The 26,347-nt window shown below is 46.8% G+C and overlaps 1 protein-coding gene across 9 annotated transcripts in view; it reads right to left on the bottom strand.

The window, feature by feature from the left end:
- Window positions 1-18,837: 18,837 nt before the first annotated feature.
- Window positions 18,838-26,347, bottom strand: part of WDR97 (WD repeat domain 97) — a 69,013-nt gene continuing 61,503 nt past the window's right edge. For all 9 annotated transcript variants that reach the window (XM_045002814.1, XM_045002819.1, XM_045002822.1 and 6 more), the window contains one exon: window positions 18,838-19,278. In XM_045002814.1, coding sequence (XP_044858749.1) covers window positions 19,076-19,278 — 203 coding nt within the window. In that variant the 3' untranslated portion in view covers window positions 18,838-19,075. The remainder of the gene's footprint in view (window positions 19,279-26,347) is intronic.

Genomic DNA, 26,347 nt, shown 5'->3' with positions numbered 1-26,347 from the left:
AGTGTAAAAACAGAAACCCATGTAGCATGGATGACTTGACATTTCATATCTACTTAATCCCTCTTCACCACCACCACCCACTTACTCAGTGCCACCCTCCACCACACACCCCAAATTACTACACATTAAGTGGACAATTTTTGCCTGGAGGGAGCATAATAGCCTTCTTCCCCATAGGCAGCTGGTGACCCAAGTTTTATAATTGGGGATGCTGATATTTATTACACTCCAAATGTAGTCAGTGCTGTTTTTCAGGAACTGGTCCAAGTTCCAACCACATTTCTTTCTTCTTCTGTCTGGCCACTGTAGGCACCCTTGAAAGAATTTAGAAGCAGTGCAGGAGTGATCAGAGGGAATTCAGCAAGGAGGGGCGGGGGGGAGCAGTGCTTGGTGAAGACAGGATCAAGAAATGTGTACATACAATAGGTATTTATTATTTTTTCCATTTACAACATAAATGTGTTTATTTATTATAACGGAATCTTCAAGATGTACACACAAGCAGTATGACATTTTTTTAATCATTGTCCTTCCTTCCCAAATTCACCATCTTGTTTGTTGCTATCACTCATTGTATCGTGTCTAAAATTTAGAAAATAAAGTACACTGGGCCAGGATCTGGGTCTCACTTGTCTGAAAAGCACCTATTACACATGTGTATTGAACAAACAACAGCATGACTCTTGCAATGAGCAGGGGAACTGATTCAGGGGGTCAGAGAGCATTTCACATACTTCCACCATTAGTTTTCTTAGCTGAAAAAAGGAACACCATTTGTCAGATGAAATACCCTGAGTACTGCTAGTAATTTCTTTTTCCTATGTTTTGCCTCACCTGTGGTAGCGAATTCCTCACCTCTCCATGTGCACTTCGCAACTGATCGATCCTACAGTAACAATGTTCAAACTGAAACAGAAGTGCAAGAGGTTTATCTGAAACACAACCTCACTTTAATTCAAGATCCAGAAGACTAAAATGAAGATGAGGCCTAATACCTTGTAAACTGCATCATTTACTGCTAATTAACAGATTTCAGTTTTCAGGCTTAAAGGAAGTCAGGTTTTTTCAAGTCTTCCAATTTTAATGCAAGTTAGTCTTACTTAGTTACCTTTAAAAGTGACTCATTCCCAGAGTCTGTAGCATAAACAACTATACTGATGTATTAAAAGAATCAAAGTCATTTGAATACTGAACTTATGGGAGTTCTCCTTCAGTATCACTAATTAGAACAGAGGTCTCTAAAACTTTGGTATACTGATGGGACCATGCCAGGTGCACAAACGCAACACTTAACTTATTTAAGATGAATCAGATCACAGCCACCCCCATCCAGTCTGCAATGAGGACAGGACATTTGGATCAAAATAGAGCACAGCATGCTGGGACTCATAGTTCCCAATGGGACATGCCTTGTATTAAGGAGGAGGGTAACCACAGGCTGCACTGTGTAACAATATAGATCACATTTGACCCCCGAGCCATGCTTTAGCTACTCTTACAACAGATGAAAGAAGGAATAAAATGTACCAGAAAGTAAAATTCTGAATTTGGCTGACGAACTTGTGTTCCAGGCCTGATACCATTCCCTGCAGGATGTCCAAAGGTCACAGTATCTCCTTCCTGCAAGCTAATTGTACCTGAAAATTTAAAACAAACAAAAAAAAAATATTACACATCATAACAAACGATCATTCTTTTAAAAAATTCAGAACTATTGTTGGACATATTACATCAGGAGACAAAGAAACCATAATATAAATGTTAAATAAGCATCAAATAAAGTGATCTATTATGTATATCCTAACACAGGGGTTGGCAAACTATGGCACACGTGCCAAAGACAGCACACAAGCTGATTTTTAATGGCATGCTGCTGCTTGCTGGAGTCCCTGACTCTGGCACCCCCATACATACCCAGCCCCCCCCCACCCAATGCCCTGACATCTGCACCCCCCTCACATGCCCCCAGCCCTCTGACCTGACTCTTGCACCCCCCACATCCCCACCCCCACCCTGAGCACCAAACAGGAGCTCCTGCACCCCCACCACCACATTCCCACCTGCACCCCTCGCACCAAATGGGAGCTGCCCAAGTAAGCGCGCAACACCCAAACCTCCTGCCCCAACCCTGAGCCCCCTCCCTCATTCTAGCTCCTGGCCAGACCCTACCCCCCAACCCCCAGCCCTGTGCTCAGTGCACTCCCACCCTCAGCTCAGTGCAGAGAGGAAGAGAATGGGCCAGAACCAGAGAGAAGGTAGGTACTCACTGTACGTGGGCAGGGCCGGGACCTCAGACCAGCAGCGGGCTGAGTGGGTCTAGCAGCCAGGATCCCGGCTGGCAGGAGCAGACGGATGGAACCCCTGAGCAGCAGCAGACTGAGCCGCTCAGCCCACTACTGGTCTGGGGTCCCGGCCGCCGGCCCCGCACAGTCCGCTGTCGGTCTGGGGTTCTGGCTGCTGGCCCCTTGCCAGCCGGGGTCCCAGCCGCAGGCCCCGCTCAGCTCGCTGCCGGCCTAGGTGAATGGAACCCCAGACCAGCAGCGGGCTGAGCAGGCCGGCGGCATAAGATCAACATTTTAATTTAATTTTAAATGAAGCTTCTTAAACATTTTGAAAACTCTGTTTATTTTACAATACAACAATAGTTTAGTTATATAATATATAGACTTACAGAGAGAGACCTTCTAAAAAATATTAAAATGTATTAACGTCATGTGAAACCTTAAATTAAAATGAATAAATGAAGACTCGGCACAGCACTTCTGAAAGGTTGCCGACCCCTGTCCTAACATCTGATCCTAGAGAGAGGAATGCACAAGATTCCTCTAGATGCCCTTGAATGTCTTCCTTCCACACTTACCATTGATTCTAACATCGTTCACATAAACACCTGTCAAGCTGGAATCCACAAGTCTGTAAATATCATTGGTTCGAATCACTCTAGCATGAGTCCGGGAAATGTAATCTCTTCTCTCTGAAACTGGACAACTGATGAAATAGTCCACAACATCTTTGTTTCTTCCAATCAGGGTAACTGCCTTATAAAAACTTTAAACAAAGTTTAAAAAAAAAAAAGAAAAGTCAGATTTTTCTCTGTTACATATAGCTGCTTCTGCAGAAGTCTGGATTTCATGGAAAGCAGTGCGATTACAAGAGGCTGGAGACAACACCTCTCGCTGTACCACAAATAGGTGCAGTAGAATTTCCAAGGTCTAGCAACTGAATTACAGTTGGAGTAATGTATCGTCATTTTCTGGTCACTACCAGAGACGATACATAGAGCAAAACTAACTCAGCATAGTAGGGAGTGGTTTCAGAGAACACAGGGCTCACATTTTCAAGAGTAACCAGTGATTATGGGCGTCTTGATCTTTGGCTGCCCAACTTGACACACATTAAAGGAGCCCATTGGGGGAAGAGGGGAGCAAGAGGTAATGTGTACTAAGTCCACAGAATACTGTGAGGACTAAGTTACAGCTGATTTTATATAGCATTTTTATTAATGAACTAAAAAAAAAAAAGGAGGAGTAAACAGCTAATAAATTACATTCACGAGCAATAATAAAGTAGGAGGAGTCAAATACCACTCAGGGCACAAAAATAATCATAGAATATTAGGGCTGGAGGGACCTCAGGAGGTATCTAGTCCACCCCCTGCTCAAAGCAGGACCAATTCCCAACTAAATCATCCCAGCCAGGGCTTTGTCAAGCGTGATCTTAAAAACCTCTAAGGAAGGAGATTCCACCACCTCCCTAGGTAACCCATTCCAGTGTTTCACCACCCTCCTAGTGAAAAAGTTTTTCCTAATATCCAACCTAAACCTCCCCCACAGCAACTTGTAATAATACAAAGGAACCTAGAGAAATTGGAAACATAAGCAGAAAAGAAGAGATGTTCAAGGTATACATCTGGGGGAAAATAATCAACAAAAAACCCACTGCACTGACAGTGCCAAGACTGTTCAGTTAAATATTCGAAGTGCCAAAGTCAAAACTGTCCAAGCATGGTGTGAGAACCAAACTCGTGTAAGAGGAGCTGGTCAGACTTTTAGGTTGATCTGCTGGTATCCAATCCAGGCCCTCAAAAGGTTCTGGGACCCGTACTGCTTATTGAGAGAAATTTAATACAATTTATAAAATGGACAGAGTTACAAATCTCAGACTAAAATAAAATCAAGAAAACATAGGTAAGCTACTATTAATGATATTAAACTAAACTAAGAACATACTCTGTCAAATCAGACTCACACCATAACAAGTTAGTCTCAATACTGGACACAGTCTAGAATACGGACCATCGCCACTCATATTTAACATGGAACACAGGCGTAAAATACAAATCCCAGCATGTAGTGTTCATTCTTGAGCAGAGCAGCCCAAGAGCTGTCTTACACAATACTCACTGGATAATCTCTGCAACACCGGAGACAGAAGCTTTGCGGCCTATGCTGCGCAGGTGACACTGGTTGAGCCCCCCACCATGTGTTTGGCAGATTGTTGCCATTTCAGAGAATACAAACTTGCTTTACATCTGGAGGGGCGGGGGGGGGGGGAGAAATAAATAAAAAATGAAGTGAATGAAGCATGTAAGTTTCACATTGCTCACAAAAACATTCCCAATTTATTTACAACTCTTCAATGCATTTATCCCAGAAACTTCAAATATCACCATCCACAAAGTGAACTGAAGAAGCAGTCCAGGGTCAAAAGTGGAGGACCAAGTTCCATGGCCAACAAGTAAAGCAAACATAGCTTTTTCTTTCTAGGCTCCCTCAGTTATATAGTGCTTTACAGCCCAAGGATCCCAAAGGCTTAACAAATTATGTATAGGAAATATTGCGCCCATCATGGAAATATAACCAACCTTGGTATGGAACATCGTAGATCTTGCACACAACATCATACAATCATTATTAATTTTCTGGTCCTAAAAGAGAGTGTCCTTTCCATAGATTCCAAGACCAGAGGGGAACACTCTGGTCATCTAGTCTGACCTTCTGTATAACTAAGTCAGAGACCTTTCCCAAAATAATTCCTAGAGCATAACTTTCAGATCAACATCCAATCTTGATTTAACATTGCCAATGGTGGGGAAATCCACCACAACTCTTGATAAATAGTGCCAATGGTTAATTACCCTCACTGTTAAAAAAAATACACCTTATTTCCTATCTGAATTTGACTAGCTTCAACTTGCACAGCCATTGGATCATGTTATACCTTTCTCTACAAGACTGAAGAGTTGATTATCCAATTTTTTTCTTTCTTACGTAGATACATATAGACTGTAATCAAGCCACCCCTTAACCTTCTCTTTGTTAAGCTAAATAGACTGAGCTCCTGGAGTCTATCACTATAAAGTGTAATTTTCCTGTCCTTTAACCTTTCTAATGGCTCTTCTCTGAACCCTCTCCAATTCATCAACATCCATCTTGAACTGCAGACACCAGAACTGGACACAGAATTCAAGCAGTGGTCAAACCAGTACCAAATACAGAGGCACTATTTTACCTCTACTTCTACTCAAGATTTCTCTGCTTATGCAGCCAAAGATCACATTAGGCCTTTAGGCTACAGCATCACACTCAGAATTCATATTCAGTGGTTTATCCATCACAACCCCCAAATCTTTTTCAGGATATAGTCCCCCCCATACTGTATGTATGGCCTACATTCTTTGTTCCTAAAGGTATACATTTACATTTAGCTGTATTAAAATGCATTTGTTTGCTTGTGTCCATTTTATCAATCAATCCAGATTACCCTGTATCGGTGACCTAGCCTCTTCATTATTTAACCCCTTCTCCAATTTTGGAGTCATCTGCAAACTTTATCAGCGATGATTTTATGTTTTCTTCCAAGTAATTCATGTAAATGTTAAATACCATAGGGGTCAAGAACTGATCCCTGTGGCACGCCACTAAAAACATACCTGCTCAATGATTCCCAGCTAGCCAGCTCCTAATCCATGTAATGTGTGCCATGTTAATTTTATATCATGCTAGTTTTTTTTTTAATCAAAATGTTTTGCAGTACAAAGTCAAATGCCTTACAAAGATCCAAGTATGTTACATCAGCACTATTTCTTTTACCCACCAAACATGTAATCTCAAAAAAACGATCTAGTGTGATTTTCCATAAACTCATGTTGATTGGCATTAAATTACCCTCCTTTAATTCTTTACCAGTTGAGTCCCATATCACCTGCTCCATTATGTTGAAACAACATTAGTTATTTAGGCCAGAAGAATTGCCAGAGCACTGAGTTAACAAAAGAGCCACAAATCTTTAATGAAATCACAGATCTTTAATGAAACTGGACTAGACCTTGGTTTTATGTCTCATCTGACAGACAGCAGCTCACCAACTTTTAGCATCACACAAACTCAAGGACCAATCCAGCAGCTCTTACAAAGGCAAATGGGCATTTTGTCCACACAAGGAGTGAAGGACTGATCCAGACCTGGAAGTTCCACTGAATCAGCAAGTCTACAGTCCAACTACTCAGTCATTAAGAAAGGAGGGAAAAAATGCACCCCACACAAACTTCCAAAAACTCATACTGATCTTTTCATCAATAACTTGTGACCAGTAGTTTATGTTTATCATTTACCAACTTAAATCTGTCACTCTGAAGAGACTTTATATTCCTTACTAACTAGATGAGCATTGGTAGTCACTGCCATCACAATGATCTCTCGCCTACCAGCACATAAATATTCCAGCATTTGGGTTAATGTAAACAACTCATTCACCAGAAGAAAAAACAGCAGCAAGGATTGAAGCTAGATCTAAAACCTGGTGTGTTAAGTCTTTATACTCCTCCAGCATCCTAGAAGACCTTAAAGCTTGTTACACTGGTACCCTCTCCCTCACCCCACCCCTGCTCCCTCCTGATGTCTGTTAGAAAGTTGTAAGCTCTCTGGGGCAGAGACAGCATCTTCCTAATGGATGTGCTAGTTCAGTGCCTAGCGCAACAGGGCCCCACATCCCAAATGAAGGCTTTGGTTGCTACTGCAATACAAAATAAGGTGGTCAATTTACATAGCATCTATGGTTTGAGATTATTTGCCTGAATTGGTCACCACTATAGGGGAAAGAGTCTGGCACTCTCTGGAGAACAGTGTTCATTTGTATGCACCCCGGGCAGGACATACAAGAGAGAAGCCCAACTATCTATCCTGTTATTTCTAATCTCTATTGGCAGTATGCCAGAACTCCTTCCCCATAGAGTTATGGTGCATGAAGGTCTGGACAAACCCAGAAAGCTGCCTAACATATCACTAAAACAGAAACTTTTGAGACATGTGGTAGAGCCCATCTTAGACCTGGTGGAATGAGATCTCTAGCTCATAGCATGCATCAACTTGGACAGTCTTAGAATGGAAATTAGGCAACCTCTAGCGTTGTCCATGCACAACAAATAATCTGGGTAATTTCTGTAGCTGGACAGGAGCAGCTCCTGCTCCATGGGGAGGAGGGGCAGCCTGTGGCCCCCTCCCACATCTGTCTTTGTCGGTTATGTTCTTACAAAACCACAAATACAAGGGCTCGTTTAAAGCTATACTACCGATTGTATTCATGCTTTATCAAGAAAAGAGAGAAACTTAGCTAGGGTTACTTGGTAGTTAGCTCTTGACTTCCCTCTCCAGAAGTGGGTAGTGAGAAACAAGAGGAACCAAAAAGTTGATTTCTCTGTGGCAACTGAAACAGAAATATTCAAGTCCCTTGAGGGATTAGATACCCACAGTTTTCGGTCTTGGATGGAGATGATGTGGAAGCTGGAATTAACCAAAGATTTTTTTGCCCATTCAAAAAACAAAAAAACAAAAAAAAAACACATACCCTAATTTATTGGGAGGGCCACTCTGCCAGGTTGCTTTATCTAATGGATGTTGAACAAATGAAACACTTTTTTGATCTGGCGTTCTTCTTGGCCCAATGTCTCAGCCTCCGAGACTTCTTCCAAAAAATGTTTAGTCATTCAGAAGGGGAGAGCAAGAGAAGACTGTTGGTGGTGCTACAGCATAATCTGATGAAAAGAACAGATGGGAGCCCTCTGGGATGGGGCTTGTCAAGGATCTTTTCACCCTCCCAATCCTCTGAAAATCATGGTTAAAAAGTCAGCTGCCAGCAAGAATGTCTTGAGGTTCTTTTTCATGAAGGAGACCTTCTTTCTTCCCCCTTTCCAGATGAACATAAACGAATCTTGAGATACCAATAAAGCCAATATGCCCGTGGTTCATAAGCATATAGTAGATTCACCTCTGAAGAAATGAACAAGCTGACAAACACTAGGACCCAATCCCCAGCACAACCAACACAACATCATGAACAGAAAAACTAATATTGTGACATCAAGGCTTCAATTGCTCAGAGCATCTGACACAGGAGCCCCAGAGCCAGATACCATCAATGCTAGAAACGCTGATGTTAAGGTACTCGCAACAGCAGATATTGAAAATACTAGTATCAGTAAGAGTTCAGACACCCAATCACAGTCATTGTAACAGACAAACCACTAAGGAGATTCTTGAGCTTAATGACTTCTCCTCTACCTCCACAACCCTCAGGGAGACAAGCAAAGCAGTCTCTTTGGAAGACACAGCAAGTTCACCATGAGAGCTCCATGGCAAGCAAAAGCCAACTCTGTCCAGATCATGATTGTGGGTTTCAGAGAATCACAGAATCAGAAATGTAGGGCTGGAAAAGACCTTGAGAAATCTTCAAGTCCATCCCCCTGTGCTGACACAGGACCAAGTAAACCTAGACCACCCCGATAGGTGTTTGTCTAACCTGTTCATAAAAACATCCAATAATGGGGATTTCACAACCTCCTTTGGAAATCTATTCGAGTTTAACGACCCTTATAGTTAGAAAGTTGTTCCCAATATCTACCCTAATTCTCCCTTGCTGTAGGCTTCTACCTTTGTGGACACAGAACAAGTGATCACCATCCTCTTTACAACAGCCCTTAACATATTTGAAAATTGTTACAAGATCCCCCCTCATTCTTTTTCTCAAGACTAAAGATAGTTTTTTTTTAAAAAGTCTTCTTCATAGGTCAGATTTTCTAAGCCTTTTTTCACGTTTGTTGCTTTCCTCTAGACTCTCTCTAATTTGGCCACATGTCTCCTAAAGTGTGGTGCCCAGAATTGGATACAATAATCCCAGCTGACACCTCACCAGCGCTAAGCAGAGTCGGAAAATTACCTCCTGGGTCTTACATACAAACACTCCTATTAACACACCGCAGGGTTATAGTAGCCTTTTTCACAACTGCATCACATTAAATTTGTGATCCACTATAACCCCCAGATCCTTTTCAGCAGTACTACCACCTAGCCAGCTGTTTGTTTTTTGGGGGTTTTTTGGGCTTGTGCATTTGTTTTTTCCTTCTTCAATGACAAGTGCAAAGTACTACATTTAATTTTATCTTGATTTCAGACCAATTCTCTAATTTATCAAAGATCATTTTGACTTCTAAGCCTATTCTCCAAAGTGCTTGCAACCCCTTTCAATATAGTGTCATTTTCTAAACAAAATTCCACTCCATTATCCAAGTCATTAGTGAAAATGTAGTACCAGACCCAGGATTGATGCCACAAGATACATCTTCCCAGTTTGGACAGCAAACCACTGATAATTGCTCTTTCAGTGTGGTCTTTCAGTAAGTTGTGCACTCACATTATAGTAATTTAATCTAAACCCTATTTTCCTAGTTTGCTTATGCAAATATCATGTGGGATAGTGTCAAAAGCCTTCCTAAAAATCAAGCTATATCATTTCTACTGGTTTCCCCCCATCCATTAAGCCAGTAACCCTGTCAAAAGAAGGAAATTAGGTCGGTTTGGAATGATCTGTTACTGACAAATCCATGCTGGCTGTTAATTTGAAAGCACACACAGATAATTGTTTAGTTAACTTAGAGGGTTCCTTTCTCTCGCAAAGTCCCCTTATTAGTGTTGGTAGTCCATTGCTGACAAAGACGACAATATTGTTACAATTCCCATTTATGGCTACGCATATCACTCCAAAGTCCGAACCCTGATGCACAGTCGGCCACACCAAGGGCATGGGAAGTCCATATCTATGATTTTTGCTATGATGCAGCTCTGTGGTGCCTTTCACTTGCAGCCTTGAGATTTCGTCTATCCCACTCAAACCTGTTAAATGCTGATCTTGCCAGAGAATGCCAGTGAATCCTGTTCTAAGGCATTTGCTTGAGTTGAAACTGATGCCAGATCACTAGAGACTGCTCTTCAGGTTATCTCTGAAGTGCTTATACAGAGGACCCTTCTTTCTTTTGCCCTGACTCTGCTCCCCATACAAGATCTGTTTTGGGAGACAGTGGTCTTCCATTCTGATGACATGGTCGATCCACCCACACTGTACTCTCAGTAGCATTTCCTCGATGCTGATTGTTTGCGCTCTCTCAAGGACCTTAATATTGGTCACTCTGTCCTGCCAGCAAATGCTCATTATTGAGCAGAGGGAGCACATGTGAAATTGCTCAAGCTATGTAATGTGCTGTCTATGAAGAGTCCAAGTCTCAGATGCACACAGGAGAGATGTTAGAACCACAGCACTGTAAATCTTCATTCTGGTGGAGACACAAATGTTGTGTTGGTTAAGGACTTTTGTTCAGAGTCGGTCAAGGACCTGCCTGGCTTTACTAATTCTGGAGGCAATTTCCTTATCAAGGGAACGGTCACTCAAGATGATGCTACACAAATACTTGAACTGATCCACATTTTCCAGCTGTGTGCCTTGGATGAAGATGGCTGGTACTGGGGCATTGGAATGAAGTGCTGGTTGGAACAAGACCTCTGTCTTCCCAAGAGCGATGGTGAGGCCAAAGAGCTGGGATGCTTCAGAAAACCTATCAATGATGACCTGAAAGGTCGTCATGTCTATGGCCATCAAGACGCAGTCATCTGCAAAAAAAAAGTGCCTCAACAAGAAGTTTCTAAAGTGTCTTGGTCTTAGAGAGGGAGCCACCGAGGCAGCAGCAGATGTATATCCCCTGATCCAAGTCCCTAGTGGCATGGCGGAGGACATAGTAAAAGAACAACATTGGAGCAAGTACACAGTCTTGCTTCACTAGATTTGAGATTTCAAATGCATCAGAAGTCGCTATTGGAGAGCACTTGCACTATCACATGGTCATGGAACAGACAGATGATTTGTATAAACCTTCCTGGGCAACCCAGTTTATGTAGAATAGCCCATATACCTTCTCTGTTGACTGTATCAAAAGCTTTGGTTAAGTCAATGAAAACTGCATACAGGTCCATGTTCTGCTCTAAACAAACATTTTTCCTGGACTTGCCTTACGACCAAGATCACATCTGTAGTACTACAACCAGCTCTGAAACCACACTGCGCTTCTGGCAGATTCTCCTCAGATACGTTCACAATGAGTCTGTTCAGTAGAATGCAAGCTAGTATTTTCCATGCCGTACAGAGAAGAGAAATGCCTCTGTTGTTTCTAGTCAGCTTCGCTGCCTTTGTTTTTAAACAGTGACACAATATCATCATCGTTGAAGTCTTGTGGCATTTCTTCTTCCTCGCAAATGCTACTCAAAATGTCCTGAAATACCTCAATACCCTTTGGACCTGCTACTTCGTACAATTCCGCTGAAATACCATCCTTTCCAGATGCTTTGCCAGGGTTCAATTGTTTAATGGCTTTCATGACTTAAACTGATGGCAGGAGGTTGAGATCCTCTTTGATGGGTTTCTTGGGTAACTGATCAAGGACACACCGATCAACTGTGGATGGTCTATTGAGTAGACTATTGAAGTGTTCAGACCTTAATAGTACCCTTGACATAAAACGCAACAGAATGGGATAATTAGCTAAGTCCCTGCATGCTGAGGTGCTTTCAGGCACAGAGACCATTTTTTGTGTGAAAGTTCTATGATGAAACCTTATCAAATCACATCCAGGACCCATCTGTCTGATGTGGAGAGAGGCCATTAGTCCTTGAATTTTAATAGTCTCCCCACTAGGTGTTTCTTGTCAGACCTCTCCTGACCATTATCAGACACTGTTTCTAGCGTTGGAATTTCCATTGCAGGAAGACTAGTCTCTCCTCTTTCCAGGTTTAGACTTGTTCCATTTGCTTTTGCTGCTGTCTCACCTACCATACTTCAGAGTAGCCATGAAAAAAATATTTAGACCTGTAATAAGGTCAACTATCCTTTTTTGCAGCTCTGGAGGTAGGTGGGTTCAGTAAGGTCTTTTTTGATTTATCTGACAATTCCATCACCACTTTGTCTAACTGCTCCCAAGTAACTGACCTCTGAATATTTCAAAGCCGTTAACATATTTTTGGCATATATATATCGCCCTTCCAGGCTCATAACCAGAGGTGCCGTCTGGTCATCACATTCATGTCTTCAGCACATGCCATGACCTCCAAAGCATCTCTGGTTGCATTGGCTATAAATGCTGAAGCCACTAAGATTTTCTTTAACTCCAAACCTAACAGCATTGATCTATCTTAACCTTTTTGGCAGTCTGGCTACCAAACTCAGCCCAGGCCAGTGTGTTGCAACAGCAGAAGACCTCAGAGAGGAAGATGCAGCCTCAAACATATGTGTCAGTGGTATTCCCATTCTACAGTTGTTGGGTTCTTTTGGGAAAAAGTCCCCTTCCATTTGGATAGCAGTGTCTCTGACTAGTGCTGAAACTGCCCTGTCCGCTTTGGGAAGAGACAAGCAGACAAGATCTGCTTGTCTATAGTGCACTTTCTCCAGGCTTCTCAGAGACTTTGACGCTGTTTCCCTTTCAGACTTAATTTTTTTTCCAAAAAGATGTGAAGGGGAATGTGTGGTTCATATTCTAACCGGGCTGGGAATTTTATTTTTTTTATTTTAATTTTTGCAATTTCTGTAGCAGTCTCCTCTTCTCCCTCCTAAGAATCTTTTCTAATGAGCTCATCTGACAGAATACCCAAGTACAGTATCTAATCACCTTTTGTAATATCTTCTCAAATGATTAAACTGGAAAAAAATTCCTCTTGCATCACTTCATCCTGTGTTTCAGACACTGAGATTGAGTTTTCTCTTGTGAAGATCTTGACTTTCCACTTGACTTCTCTCTCTCTTTGACTTAGATTTGAACAGATGTAACAGTCTTACCAGCCTCTCCTTGCTTTGTCTGTGACAGATTCGGTTTATGGGTTGCCTGTACATCAAAGGGCAGCAGCCTGGGGTAAAGAGCTCTCTCCATTTTTCCACCGTTCTTCAAGGCATTCACAACCTGACTGTCAGACTCCCCACAGGCGAGGAAACCAGCTCCTGGGACAGGTTAAGATGGCCAAAGGAAAACCTTTCTGACCTTTAAGATGAGACAGCTGGAGTGCACAATGCACACAGCATTCCTTCTCCATCCTCCAGCAGGGATACAGAGCAGGAGGAACATAGCTTTGGTCTTCCATTTGGACCTCTCTCTACCACCCTCCTAGTCTGAGCTGCCAGGGGGAAGGGGTTACAGTAATTCTAGGCAGGAGACAAATCGACTCTTCGGCATGTTTTTTGTTTGTTTTGTTTTTTAATTCTCTCTCTTGTAGTAGATGCTACAGGAGGCAGAACAAAACTAAGGAGTCTCCAGAATGTGGGGACTAGTCCCATATCAGCTGTCCAAGCCGCTCTGAGGAGCCACACTGAAGACCTGTGGCCACACCACTGAGACAGAAGAGGTGACACAGATCAAAAAAAGAAGAGGAGGAGGAGACAGAGCAATTGCCACACCTGGGTAGACCAATGTCCATCTAGCTCAGTTTTCTGTCTCTGAAGTATCAGAGGAAAGTGCAAGAAACTCCAAAGTGGATAACTTTCTTCACTGTATTACAGCAATGCCTAGCGGCCCCCACTCATCAGACCGCATACAAATCGGTAGAGTCTCAACCCCAGAGAGATGACAATCTAAATACCCAAGACAAACAAGGAGGTAAGGAAAAGTTTCTTCCTAACCCCAGACACTTAGTGGCTGGCTTCGGCCCAAGACAGGAGGGTTTCTATACCCCGTATTAAAAGCACACCTGTTTCACTTCTATTTAGTAAAGGCATAAGCCAGTGTTAAATGAAACGGGCAGTGGTTCCCAAACTCCAGTCCCGGCCAGTCCCGTGGCTCTGTCGGCTCATAAGCACATGAGAAGAAGTTAAACTCTATTAAAAACTTTCCCAATATTCACTTGCCAAGCAAGCAGCTGCCGCCGCCGCCAGAGGCACTCGATGCAGAGGCCCACGAGGCACCTGCTCACCCCTTCTGGGGGCAAGTTAACCCCCCCGGCAGGGCCAGACCCTGCGGCGGGGCTCCCCGCCCACACCGCACCGCTGCGGCAGCCCCTGCAATACCGGACTGAGGCCAGGGACCTGCAAGCCTGTGGGGCGTGTCCCCGCCACGCAGCGGGGCAGGGGCCGCCTCAGCCAGGCCGGGGGTAGCCGGGCCCCTGCCCATGGCACGAGCTGGGCCCGGGCCGCTTCCCACCTCAGCCAGCGCCTCACGGGGCCCCGCTCCCGCCGCCGCCGCAGGGCGGTTCTCACCGGACCCGGCTGGCGGGCACTTTCCCGCGCTCCGGCCTGCCTCGGCTCGCGCCTCAGCCGCGCAGCTCCTTTCCCCCGCGACCGCCCAGCTCGCGGCCAGTAGCCCACGTAATCCAATCCCTGCCCGCCCACCAGCGCACCGGCCGTTGATTGGCTAATGGGGTTTTGGGGGCGGGGCGGCCAGCGGCGTGAGGGGAATCGAAACTGAGAGGCGGCAGCGGGCTGCGCCGAGACCGCGCGTCAGGGGCTGGCGCGAGCCACGCCCCCCTTGGGGGGTCCCGACGCTCAGGCCCCGTCAGAACAGCGTCGCCCCCTCTGACCCCCTCCCCCCACATCACCCCCTACCCCAGAGCCCCCTCTGCCCCCTCCCCCCACATCACCCCTTCCCCCCACATGGCCCCCTCTGACCCCTCCCCCCACATCACCCTCACCCCAGGGACCCCTCTGACCCCTCCCCCCACCTCCCCACCTGCCCCAGAGCCCCCTCTGCCCCCACATCACCCTCTCTCGCAGAGCCCCCTCTGACCCCCTCCCCCACATCACTCCCACCCCAGAACCCCCTCTTCCCCCTCCCCCACATCACCCCCTCCTGCAGAGCCCCCCTCCCCTACATCACCCCCTCCCCAGAGCCCCCTCTGCCCCCACATCACCCCCGACCCCAGAGCCCCCTCTGCCCCCTCCCCCCACATCACCCCTTCCCCCCACATAGCCCCCTCTGACCCTCTCCCCCCACATCACCCCCTGCCCCAGAGCCCCCTCTGCCCCCTCCCCCCACATCACCCCTTCCCCCCACATTGCCCCCTCTCACCCCTCCCCCCACATCACCCTCACCCCAGGGCCCCCTCTGCCCCCCTCCCCCCACCTCACCCCCTGCCCCAGAGCCCCCTCTGACCCCCTCCCCCACATCACCTCTGCCCCCCAGCCTCATCTCAGCATCACCCCTACCCCCCACCTCACCCCCTGCCCCAGAGCCTCTTCTGACCCCCTCCCCCCACATCACCCCCTCTCGCAGAGCCCCCTCTGCCCCCTCCCCCCACATCACCTCCTCCTCCCACATCACCCCCTGCCCCAGAGCCCCCTCTAACCCCCGGCCCCCACATCACCTCCTGCCCCAGAGCCCCCTCTGCCCCCTCCCCCCACATCACCTCCTCCCCCCACATCACCCCCTGCCCCAGAGCCCCCTCTGCCCCCCAGCCACCCCCAGCCTCATCTCAGCATCACCCCCACCTCCTACATCACCTCCTGCCCCAGAGCCCCCTCTGCCCCCCAGCCACCCCCACCCCAGAGCCTCCTCTGTCCCCCTCTCCCCACATCACCCCCTCTCGCAGAGCCCCCTCTGCCCCCCAGCCACCCCCGGCCTTGTTGGTGTCACTATGCATAACTCTAGGTAACTCGGGGGGGTGGAAGACCACGAGTGTCGATGAAGCCCCCCTGCTCTAGGCCTAAGTGAACCAAAGCTCCTCCATGATGAACTTTAACCAACCTAAAATGCCAGTAGCTGCAAAACAGCATGTGTAGCAGCCAGCTAACAGCTCCAGGCAGTCTGAAGCGGTGGTGATAAGGGGGCCTACATGGCTCTGTGAAGGACAAGATAACAGCTCTGGCAGAGTTTACTAACACGCTGCCCTTGCGGCCGCCAAGGTTGCTGACTGTAGCTGCTACAGCGGGAGGGAGAAGGGCGGGGAGGGGAGGGAAGAAAGGGGGAAAACTAAGCTGAGCAAATGACTTGAATCGAAAAAGGGAAAGCGGCTTGTATCTGGGCGCTTGACTTGAGACGTGCCAGTCTCCTGGCACCGCTTTGAGATCTCAAATAAACTGTGTCTGCTTCTCCACCCTGGTGTGGGGTTCATTGGCGCGAAGCACGCCGGGCAACGAACCCCGCTGCTCCCCCTCGGGCCCTCTGTGCCGAAAACGGCCTCACCTCAGCATCCCCCCGGCCCCCACATCACCTACTGCCCCAGAGCCTCCTCTGACCCCCACATCGCCCCACCCCAGAGCCCCCTCTGACCCCCACATCGCCCCACCCCAGAGCCCCCTCTGACCCCCATATCGCCCCCACCCCAGAACCCCCTTTGACTCCCTCCCCCCACATCACCCCCACCCAGAGCCTCCTCTGCCCCCTCCCCCCACACCATCCCTTCCCCCCACATTGCCCCCTCTAACCCCTCCCCCCACATCACCCTCACCCCAGGGCCCCCTCTGACCCCCTCCCCCCACATCACCCCCTGCCCGAGAGCCGCCTCTGACCTTCTCCCCCCACATTACCCCCTGCCCCAGAGCCCCCTCTGACCCCCTCCCCCACATCACCCCTTCTCGCAGAGCCCCCTCTGCCCCCATCACCCCCACCCCAGAACCCCCTCTGCCCCCTCCCCCCACATCACCCCCACCCCAGAACCCCCTCTGACCCCCTCCCCCCACATCACCCCCTGCCCCAGAGCCTCCTCTGACCCCCTCTCCCACATCATCCCCTGCCCCAGAGCCTCCTCTGACCCCCCTCCCCATCATCCCCTGCCCCAGAGCCCCCTCTGACCCCCTCCCCCACATCACCCCTTCTCGCAGAGCCCCCTCTGACCCCCACATCACCCCCACCCCAGAACCCCCTCCGACCCCCTCCCCCTACATCACCTCCTCCCCCCACATCACCACCTGCCCCAGAGCCCCCTCTGCCTCCAGCCACCCCTGGCCTCATCTCAGCATCACCCCCACCTCCCCCATCACCCCCTGCCCCAGAGCCTCCTCTGCCCCCCTCCCCCCACACCACCCCTTCCCCCCACATCGCCCCCTCTGACCCCTCCCCCCACCTCACTCCCTGTCCCAGAGCCTCCTCTGACCCCCTGCCCCAGAGCCCCCTCTGACTCCCTCCCCCAACATCACCCCCTCCCGCAGAGCCCCCTCTGATCCCCTCCCCCCACATCACCCCCTCCTGCAGAGCCCCCTCTGATCCCCTCCCCCCACATCACTTCCTCCTGCAGAGCCCCCTCTGCCCCTAGCCAAGATGGGGGCAAGATAGCTCAGTGGCTTGAGCATTGGCCTGCTAAACCCAGGGTTATGAGCTCAATCCCTGAGGGGGCCACTTAGGGATCTGGGACAAAAAAAATTGGTCCTGCTAGTGAAGGCAGGGGGCTGGACTTGATGACCCTTCAGGGTCCCTTCCACTTCTAGAAGATAGATATATCTCCTATTATTATTTATCACCCCCACCCCCCACATCACCCAGAGCCCCTGTGACCACCAACCAGGCCCCCTGCCCCCAAGCAGCCTCTGAGCCCCCCCACCTCATCTCAGCATCACCCCCACCCCTCTCAGGCACAACACCCCATATCTCACTCTGTGATAGAGTAATTAATTAATTAATTACAATAACAATAAAGATGAGATGGGTTCCTAGAAATGATTAAAGATTGAATGCTTTCTGGTTATATGAAGACTAATAAATATTTTAAGATGCTAAGTGTTACATTAAAATGGCTGTTACTTTTTTCCCTGCTCTTTCTGGCACATTTATTTAACTACTAACCATTTCTTACTTTGAACTGTCTGGAGAATTTGTGAAATCCAAATTTCAAAGCAGGGCCAGAGCGTCACGGGGGTACATGTTCAAAAGGACAAAGGGCAGTTACGTGTCTCATGCCCCATTTTTCCCAAGTGGTACCCTCTAGAGTAGCTGCTGTGCCACTCCACCCATTTCACCACTGCCCACTCCCTAAAATTACCACTGCTTCCCAGAGCAAACAGTACCCGCAAAGACCAACCATGCAGACACTGTCACACCCCACAACCATGCCAGGGCATAGATTGTACTACTGCCCCTCTCCAGAACTGATGTTGTACTAGTGCTTCTCTGTCATGTTTTCGAGAGGGGATAACAGCACCCTTCCAGGGATCTGATCCTGAGGAAAAATGCTGAGGCCCAGCACTGAAAGGCCATTCACTGCTGGTGTAGCTCCACTGACTGCAGTGGGGTTACAGCAGGGATGAACATTGCCCAAGATCTAGCGCCTCAACAACCTCCACTGTAAACTCCACTCTCCCACTGGTCAGGGTATGTTTTCATCCTCACTCCTGAAGGTGCTGCCTCTCCGGCTGCCCTGTGCTTCCCCTTCCTACAGACGGAAGCAGGGATGGGAGCAGAGATTAATTTCCCATATATTGCTACAGTCCCTTTTGCTGATGGAACTAGGAGTTTGATACACAGCTATAGCCAATCAATGATTCTCCATCACATTTCAAGAACAGGGAAGAGGAGACAGTAATGGAGTCTGAAGCTATTGACTAGAACAATTCTGATTTCATTTATTATTTCCCCAGTGCGTTTTGTTTTGTGGGGCTTGCTCCATCCAGATGGTGTATAACTCTCAGCTGGGTCTCCCATCTTTACCATATATATAGACTATAGTTTATTTAGTTTCCTCACAGCCAGACCTAGAAGAGCCCATTATCATTCTGTGTTCAATGACCTCTGCTAATTATCAAGTCTGGGAGTCCGGTCGATGCAAAGCCATCTTGGCTAGCCATGTCTTCAGGGATAGCTATCTGCAAGTGAGAACTTTGGGATGAAATATTTCTGGACTTTCTGATGCATGGAGATGAATGTATTTTGTGAAGCTGGCATGTCAGAATCAGGTGGAAATGGGTTCACGTTGATTCTTGGCACTGGCAATTTAATAGCATGTACAAATCCCGTCAACAAAGGGAGTGGAAAAATCCGCGGAAGGTAGAAACCTGTGTTTGAAGGGAGAAACAAAAATACATTAAGAGAAAGAATTTTTAAAAATGCAGTAGTTCTGAATAACGCTCTGACTGCTATTTCTTTCCATCATGTGTGTTCCTACCTATGGCCAAAATAGATGGCTGTGTGTTACCTAAATGTCATATGTTCATATATACATTTATGATATATACCTAAGACTGCCAATTGTGCACCTAATGGGATTGCATTTTCACACAAGAAATGACTGTCTAAAGGACAGCACATAACATAAAAATGGCCAAACTGGGTCAGACCAATGGTCCTTCTAGCCCAGTAACCTGTCTTCTGACAGTAGCCAGTGCCAGATATTCAGAGGGAATTAACACAACAGGGAAATTTCAAGTCATCCATGCCCTGTTGTCCAATCCCAGCTTCTGGCACTCGGAGGTTTAAGGACATCCAGAGAATGGGGTTGTGTCCTTGACCATCTTGGCTAATAGCCATTGAGGGCCCTATCCTCCATGTACTTGTCTAATTATTTGCTGAACCCAGTTATACTTTCGGCCTTCACAACTTCCCCTGCCAACGAGTTCCACAGGTTGACTGTGCATTGTGTGAAATACTTCCTTTTGTTTGTTTTAAACGTGCTGTCTGTTACTTTCCCTGGGTGACCCCTAGTTCTTGTGTTATAAGAAAGGGTAAATAACACTTCCTTCTTCCCTTTCTCCACCCGTCATGATTGTATAGACCTCTAGCATATCCCCCCCTTAGTTGTCTCTTTTCCAAGCTGAAAAGTCCCAGTCTTATTAATCGCTCCTCATATGGAAGCTGTTCCACAGCCCCAATCATTTCTCTTGTTCTTTTGCTGTCCCTTTTCCAATTCACATATATATATATTTGAGATGGGGTGACCAGAACTGCACACAATATTCAAGATGTGGGCGTACCATGGATTTATATAGTGGCATTATGATATTTTCTTATTATCTCTCCTTTTCCTAATGGTTCCTACTATTCTCTTAGCTTTTTTGACTGTCACTGAACCTTTCTTGAGTGGTAACAGCTAATTTAGACCCCATCATTTTATATGTACAGTTGGGATTATGTTTTCCAATGTGCATTACTTTGTATTTATCAACATTGAATTTCATCTGCCATTTTGTTGCCCAGTCATTTATAAATCCACCCTGGCCCCTTCTGCCTCAGCTGGGCTTCCTTATTCAGTCAGGGGATTGCTGCTTCCCCTCAGCTCTGGCCTGTTGGGTTAATTAGCCCCTTCTCAAGCTACATTAAGCCCTTCAGGGCAAGTGAACACCCAATCACAAATACCGACATGGCTTTCAGGGAGACCTCCCAGTTTGACAGTACTGGGCTCTCATGCTCCCAGACGCGGCGGCCTAGTGATGACCAGGCTCAGTTTTGCACAATCAGTGTTACAGGATTGAGCATACATCATGAATAGGAGGCAGCACTGGTTTATAAATCCCTGGAATCACTGGCAATGACCATCAAACCATTCCGGCAGTGGCATCCGAGAACAGGGCTGCACAAGCCCTGTCTGAAGTGCAGCATTTTCTGCACATAACTGTGTGACTTGCTCTTGCAAGAGCTGGTTCTCCAAAGTCAGCTGGATGACCCTGGCCTGCAGGGCTGAGTTGTCTGCCTGAAGATAGATGTCCCACTTGAGCACATCCCGTGCTCCTGAAGGGTTAGTAAGGTCCTTTCTACTGACCAGACCCATTCCTGTAGCCTCAGTGGTCCATGCAAGCTGGGGCGTTGGTGGTGTGACCAAGAGGTCAGAGCAGGAGTCAGGAGGCAAGATGGGTCAGACCCCAGGAGGTCAGAGTTCGAGGCAAACGAGAGAGCAAAACTGAGGGTCAGATGTATGGAGGCAGACGGGGTCAGGTTACCAGGAGATCAGTAGCAGGCAGTAGGAACAGGTATCACAGGGGAAGCAGCCCTAAGTAGGGAGAACCCAGTTGCATGGACTTCCTGTTCCTGTGCTTGAGTTAAAGAGAAGCTGGGGACCAGTTAAGACTTCCAATGTCCAATCAATCAGATCCCTGGACTGGAGTCTTCTGTCAGAGTTCAACTGATTTAGTTGGGGTTGGTCCTGCTTTGAGCAGGGGGTTGGACTAGAGACCTCCTGAGGTCCCTTCCAACCCTGATATTCTATGATTCTATGATTCTATTCCAGCAGCAGTTATCAAGTCACTTGGGTGGCAGGTGGAAGTGACTAGCCCCATTGGCTCATGACCCACAGTCCCTGACGCTATCTTGAGTAATTTTGTATCATCTGCAAATTTTGCCAACTCACTGTTCACCCCCTTTTCCAGATAATTTATGAATATGCTGAATAACACTGGTCCCAGTACAGATCCTTGGGGAACACCACTATTTATATCTCTCCACTGTGAAAACTGACCCTTTATTTCTACCCTTTGTTTCCTATATTTTAATCAGTTACTGATCTATGAGAGTATCTTCCCTCTTGTCCCATGACAGCTTACTCTGGATAAGAATCTTTGCCCTTGTCAAAGGCTTTCTGAAAGTCCAAGTGCACTGTATCAACAGGATCACCCTTGTTCACATGCTTGTTGATTCGCTCAGAGAATTCTAATAGATTGGTGAGGCATGATTTCCCTTTACAGAAGCCATGTTGATTCTTCTCCAACATTCATGTTCATCTATGTGTCTGATAATTCTGTTCTTTACTATAGTTTCAACTAATTTGCTTGGTACTGAAGTTAAGCTTATCAGCCTGTAATTGCAGGATCACCTCTGGAGCCTTTTTTTAAAAAGTTGATGTTACATTAGTTATCTTCCAGTCATCGGGCACAGAGACTGATGTAAGCAAGAGGCTACATACCAGAGTTAGTAGTTCTGCAGTTTCATATCTGAGTTCCTTATGAACTGTTGGGTGAATCCCATCTGGTCCTGGTGATTTATTACAGTTTAATTTATCAATTTGCTCCAAAACCTCCTCTACTGACACCTCAATCCGGATCAGTTATTCAGAACTGTCACCTAAAAGAATGGCTTGGATGTTGGAACCTCCCTCACATCCTCTGCAGTGAAGACTGACGCAAAGCATTCAGCAAAGAGTCCTGTGGCACCTTACAGACTAACAGACGTATTGGAGCATGAGCTTTCGTGGGTGAATACCCACGACACAAGTATCCGACGAAGTGGGTATTCACCCATGAAAGCTCATGCTCCAATACGTCTGTTAGTCTATAAAGTGCCACAGGATTCTTTGCTGCCTTTACAGATCCAGACTAACACGGCTCCCCTCTGATGCAAACCATTCATTTAGCTTCTCTACAACGGCCTTGTCTTCCTTGAATGCTCCTTTAGCACCTTGATCATCCAGTGGCCCCACTGTTTGGCAGGCTTCCTGCTTCTGATGTACTAAAAAAAATTGCAGTTAGATTTTAAGTTGCTAGTTGCTCTTCAAATTCTTTTTTAGCTGCCTACGTTTACTTTACATGTGACTTGCCAGAGTTTATGCTCCTTTCTCTCTTCCTCAGTAGGATATGACTTTCCATTTTTAAAGGATGTCTTTTTGTCTCTAACCACCTATTTCAGTCTTTTGCTTAGCCATAGTGGCATCTTTTTGGTCCTCTTACTGTTTTCTATATTTGGCGTATACGTTTAGTTTGAACCTCTATCCTGGTGTTCTTAAATAGTTCCCATGCAGCTTGCAGGCATTTCACTTCTGACTGTACCTTTTCATTTCCATTTAACTAGCATCCTCATTTTTGTGCAAATCCCCTTTCTGAAGTTAAATGCTACTTCATGGTTGGTTTCTTTGGTATTTCCCTCCACAAGGATGTGAAATGTAATTACACTGGTGAGCGGTTCCAGAAATAAGAGGATAAGCATTGCGTGCATGCTCATATCTAATAGGTCACTGTCCAACCTAATAGGACACTAACACTGAGATGATGCATTCGCTCATGTATGTTGTTTCAGGATTCGTTGAAGTGCTGTCTGCTTGCTGTTGATGCTTTGTTCTCCATTCCTATAAACCAAATTAGTGAGGGACTTTGGAAATTACTTTTTCAAATGTTTGCAGTGTTGTTGCAGCCATGTCGGTCCCAGGATATTAGAAAGACAAGGTGGTTGAGGTCATATCTTTTATTAGACCAACTTCTGTTGATGAAAGAGACAAGCTTTTAAGGTTATAAAGAGCTCTTCTTCAAGTCTGGGAAAGATATTCAGAGTGTCATAGCTAAATACAAGGTGGAACAGATTGATGAGCATAAGAAGTTAACACATGTTACAAGAGACCATTCGAGATAAAGTGGACAGATAACACCTCTGCAGTCATAGGACAAAGGAGGGTCTTTGTATTAAGGTTCTACATAGTTACAAACCCACCCATCCAAAGACACAACCAACAGGAGCAACCATTTAATTGGTTCTTCTCCCCCCACCCCCACCCCCGAATAAACTCAGCATAAAACAGTTCAGAAGGGTAAGTCACACTGTTCCTAAGCATGAGTTACAACACACTGATGCACTAACACGCTCAGGGAGAGGGAAATTCACTGCGTGACAGAGGGGCTGGAACAAGGACCACTGAAGAGCTGTGCTGGTTACCTGTTCCTCACCACTTCCTACCCTCCCGGGGCTGGCCTGTACTGAGGGAACAGGGAGAAGCAGCCTCCTGTGGGCAGGAAGAGGAGCTGAATGGGAAACTTTGATCACTGCCTGCAGCCCTGCTAGTGAGTGACATTCCAGCTGGCATGAGAGAGTGTGTGACACCAGCAGCAGATGTAAAAACAATGAGGAGTCCTTGTTAGTCCTTAGAAACTAACATATTTATTTGGGCATAAACTTTCATGGGCTAAAACCCACTTCATCAGATGCATGCAGTGGAAAATACAGTAGGCAGAATATATATACACAGTACATGAAAAGATGGGAGTTACCTTACCAAGTGGGGGGGGCAGTTCTAATGAGACAATCCAATTAAAAGTGGAAGTGAGCTATCAACAGGAGGAAAATCACTTTTGTAGTGGTAATCAGGGTGGCCCATTTCAGACAGTTGACGAGAAGGTGTGAGTAACAGTTGGGGAAAATTAGTTTTTAGTTTTTATAGTGACCCATCTGTGACAATGTGGGAATGTTCTTAATGGGTTCTTTGAATACTGAGTGGGGAGTATTGACCTGGGAAGGTTGCAGGGGAGTTTTTCTGGGACTGTCTGCACTGGGGATGGGAGACTTTCATTGAGGGAGGATACCTGAGCCTGGAGCATGAGAACCCAGGAGGGGGTTGGAGGCCAGGTGACACCTCTGCCCGGGACACTGGACAAAGGCTGAGGGAGGAGCCGGGGGGAGGCTGAGACGGCTGGAGGGAGTTTCAGTTTAGAGCTGGCTTGGAAAATGGAAAGGAGCCCAGATGGGGCTCTGGCCTCCCTACAGGGCTCTGGCCTCCCTTCCCTCCCCACCCCCAGGATGGACCTAAATGAGGGGGGTCCTGTTGTCTGTACCGGCAAGCCCTGTCTTGGACTGTGTTCCTGTCGTTTAAATAAACCTTCTGCTTTACTGGCTGGCTGAGAGTCATGGTGAATCACAGGAAGCCGGGGGTGCAGGACCTGGTCTCCCCCTCACTCCATGACACCATCCACTCCCAGTGTTTATTCAAGCCTAATTTGATGGTTTCCAGTTTGCAAATTAATTCCAGTTCTGCAGTTTCTTGTTGGAGTCTGGTTTGGAAGGTTTTTTTGTTGTTGAAGAACTGCCACTTTTAAGTCTGTTATTGAGTGTCCAGGGAGGCTGAAGTGTTCTCCTACTGGTTTTTGAATGTTATAATTCTTGACGTCTGATTTGTGTCCATTTATTCTTTTGCGTAGAGACTGTCCGGTTTGGCCAATGTACATGGCAGAGGGGCATTGCTGGCATATGATGGCATATATCACATTGGTAGATGTGCAGGAGAATGAGCCTCTGATGGTGTGGCTGATGTGAATAGGTCCTATGATGGTGTCCCTTGAATAGATATGTGGACAGAGCTGGCAACGGGGTTTGTTGCAGGGATAGGTTCCTGGGTTAGTGTTTTTATTGTGTGGTGTGTAGTTGCTAGTGAGTATTTGCTTCAGGTTGGGGGGCTGTCTGTAAGCAAGGACTGGCCCATCTCCCAAGGTCTGTGAGAGTGAGGGATCATCCTTCAGGATAGGTTGTAGATCCTTGATGATGTGCTGGAGAGGTTTTAGTTGGGGGCTGTAGGTGATGGCTAGTGGCGTTCTGTTATTTTCTTTGTTGGGCCTGTCCTGTGTAGGTAGTTTCTGGGTACTCTTCTGGCTCTGTCAATCTGTTTCTTCACTTCCCCAGGTGGGTACTGTAGTTTTAAGAACACTTGATAGAGATCCTGTAGGTGTTTGTCTCTGCCTGGGGTTGGAGCAAATGCGGTTGTATCTTAGAGCTTGGCTGTAGACAATGGATCGTGTGATGTGTCCTGGATGGAAGCTGGAGGCATGTAGGTAAGTATAGCGGTCAGTAGGTTTCCGGTATAGGGTGGTGTTTATGTGATCATTGCTTATTAGCACTGTAGTGTCCAGGAAGTGGATCTCTTGTGTGGACTGGTCCAGGCTGAGGCTGATGGTGGAGTGGAAATTGTTGAAATCATGGTGGAATTCCTCAAGGGCCTCCTTCCCGTGGGCCCAGATGATGAAGATGTCCTCAATGTAGCGCAAGTGGAGTAGGGGCGTTAGGGGATGAGAGCTGAGGAAATGTTGTTCTAAGTCAACAGCAGATGTGTGACTCCCTCTCCAGCTGTGAGTCACTTGGACAGCGGGGAACTTTCAACACCTGGTTTGTTTACATGTCCTTTAAAAAACCCTAACTTATCCAGGTGTGACCCAGTGAGTCTTCGTAAGTAACACTTGTTGAATTATTACTATCAGTGTAACCCTTTTATCTCCCCTCCCATAGAATCATAGAATCATAGAATCTCAGGGTTGGAAGGGACCTCAGGAGGTCATCTAGTCCAACCCATGGGTTGCTGGTTTGTGGCACCCATTGTCATGTCTGCTCTTAACCTGCATTGTGAGCTTGTTGGGGAAAGGATTGTGTCCCCCTAGGTGTACTACCCCA

This window comes from Mauremys mutica, chromosome 2 (genome assembly GCF_020497125.1).
Source record: "Mauremys mutica isolate MM-2020 ecotype Southern chromosome 2, ASM2049712v1, whole genome shotgun sequence".
Taxonomy (NCBI): domain Eukaryota; kingdom Metazoa; phylum Chordata; order Testudines; family Geoemydidae; genus Mauremys; species Mauremys mutica.
The sequence above is the reverse complement of the archived record's forward strand: the minus strand, read 5'-3'. Positions and strand labels throughout refer to the sequence as shown.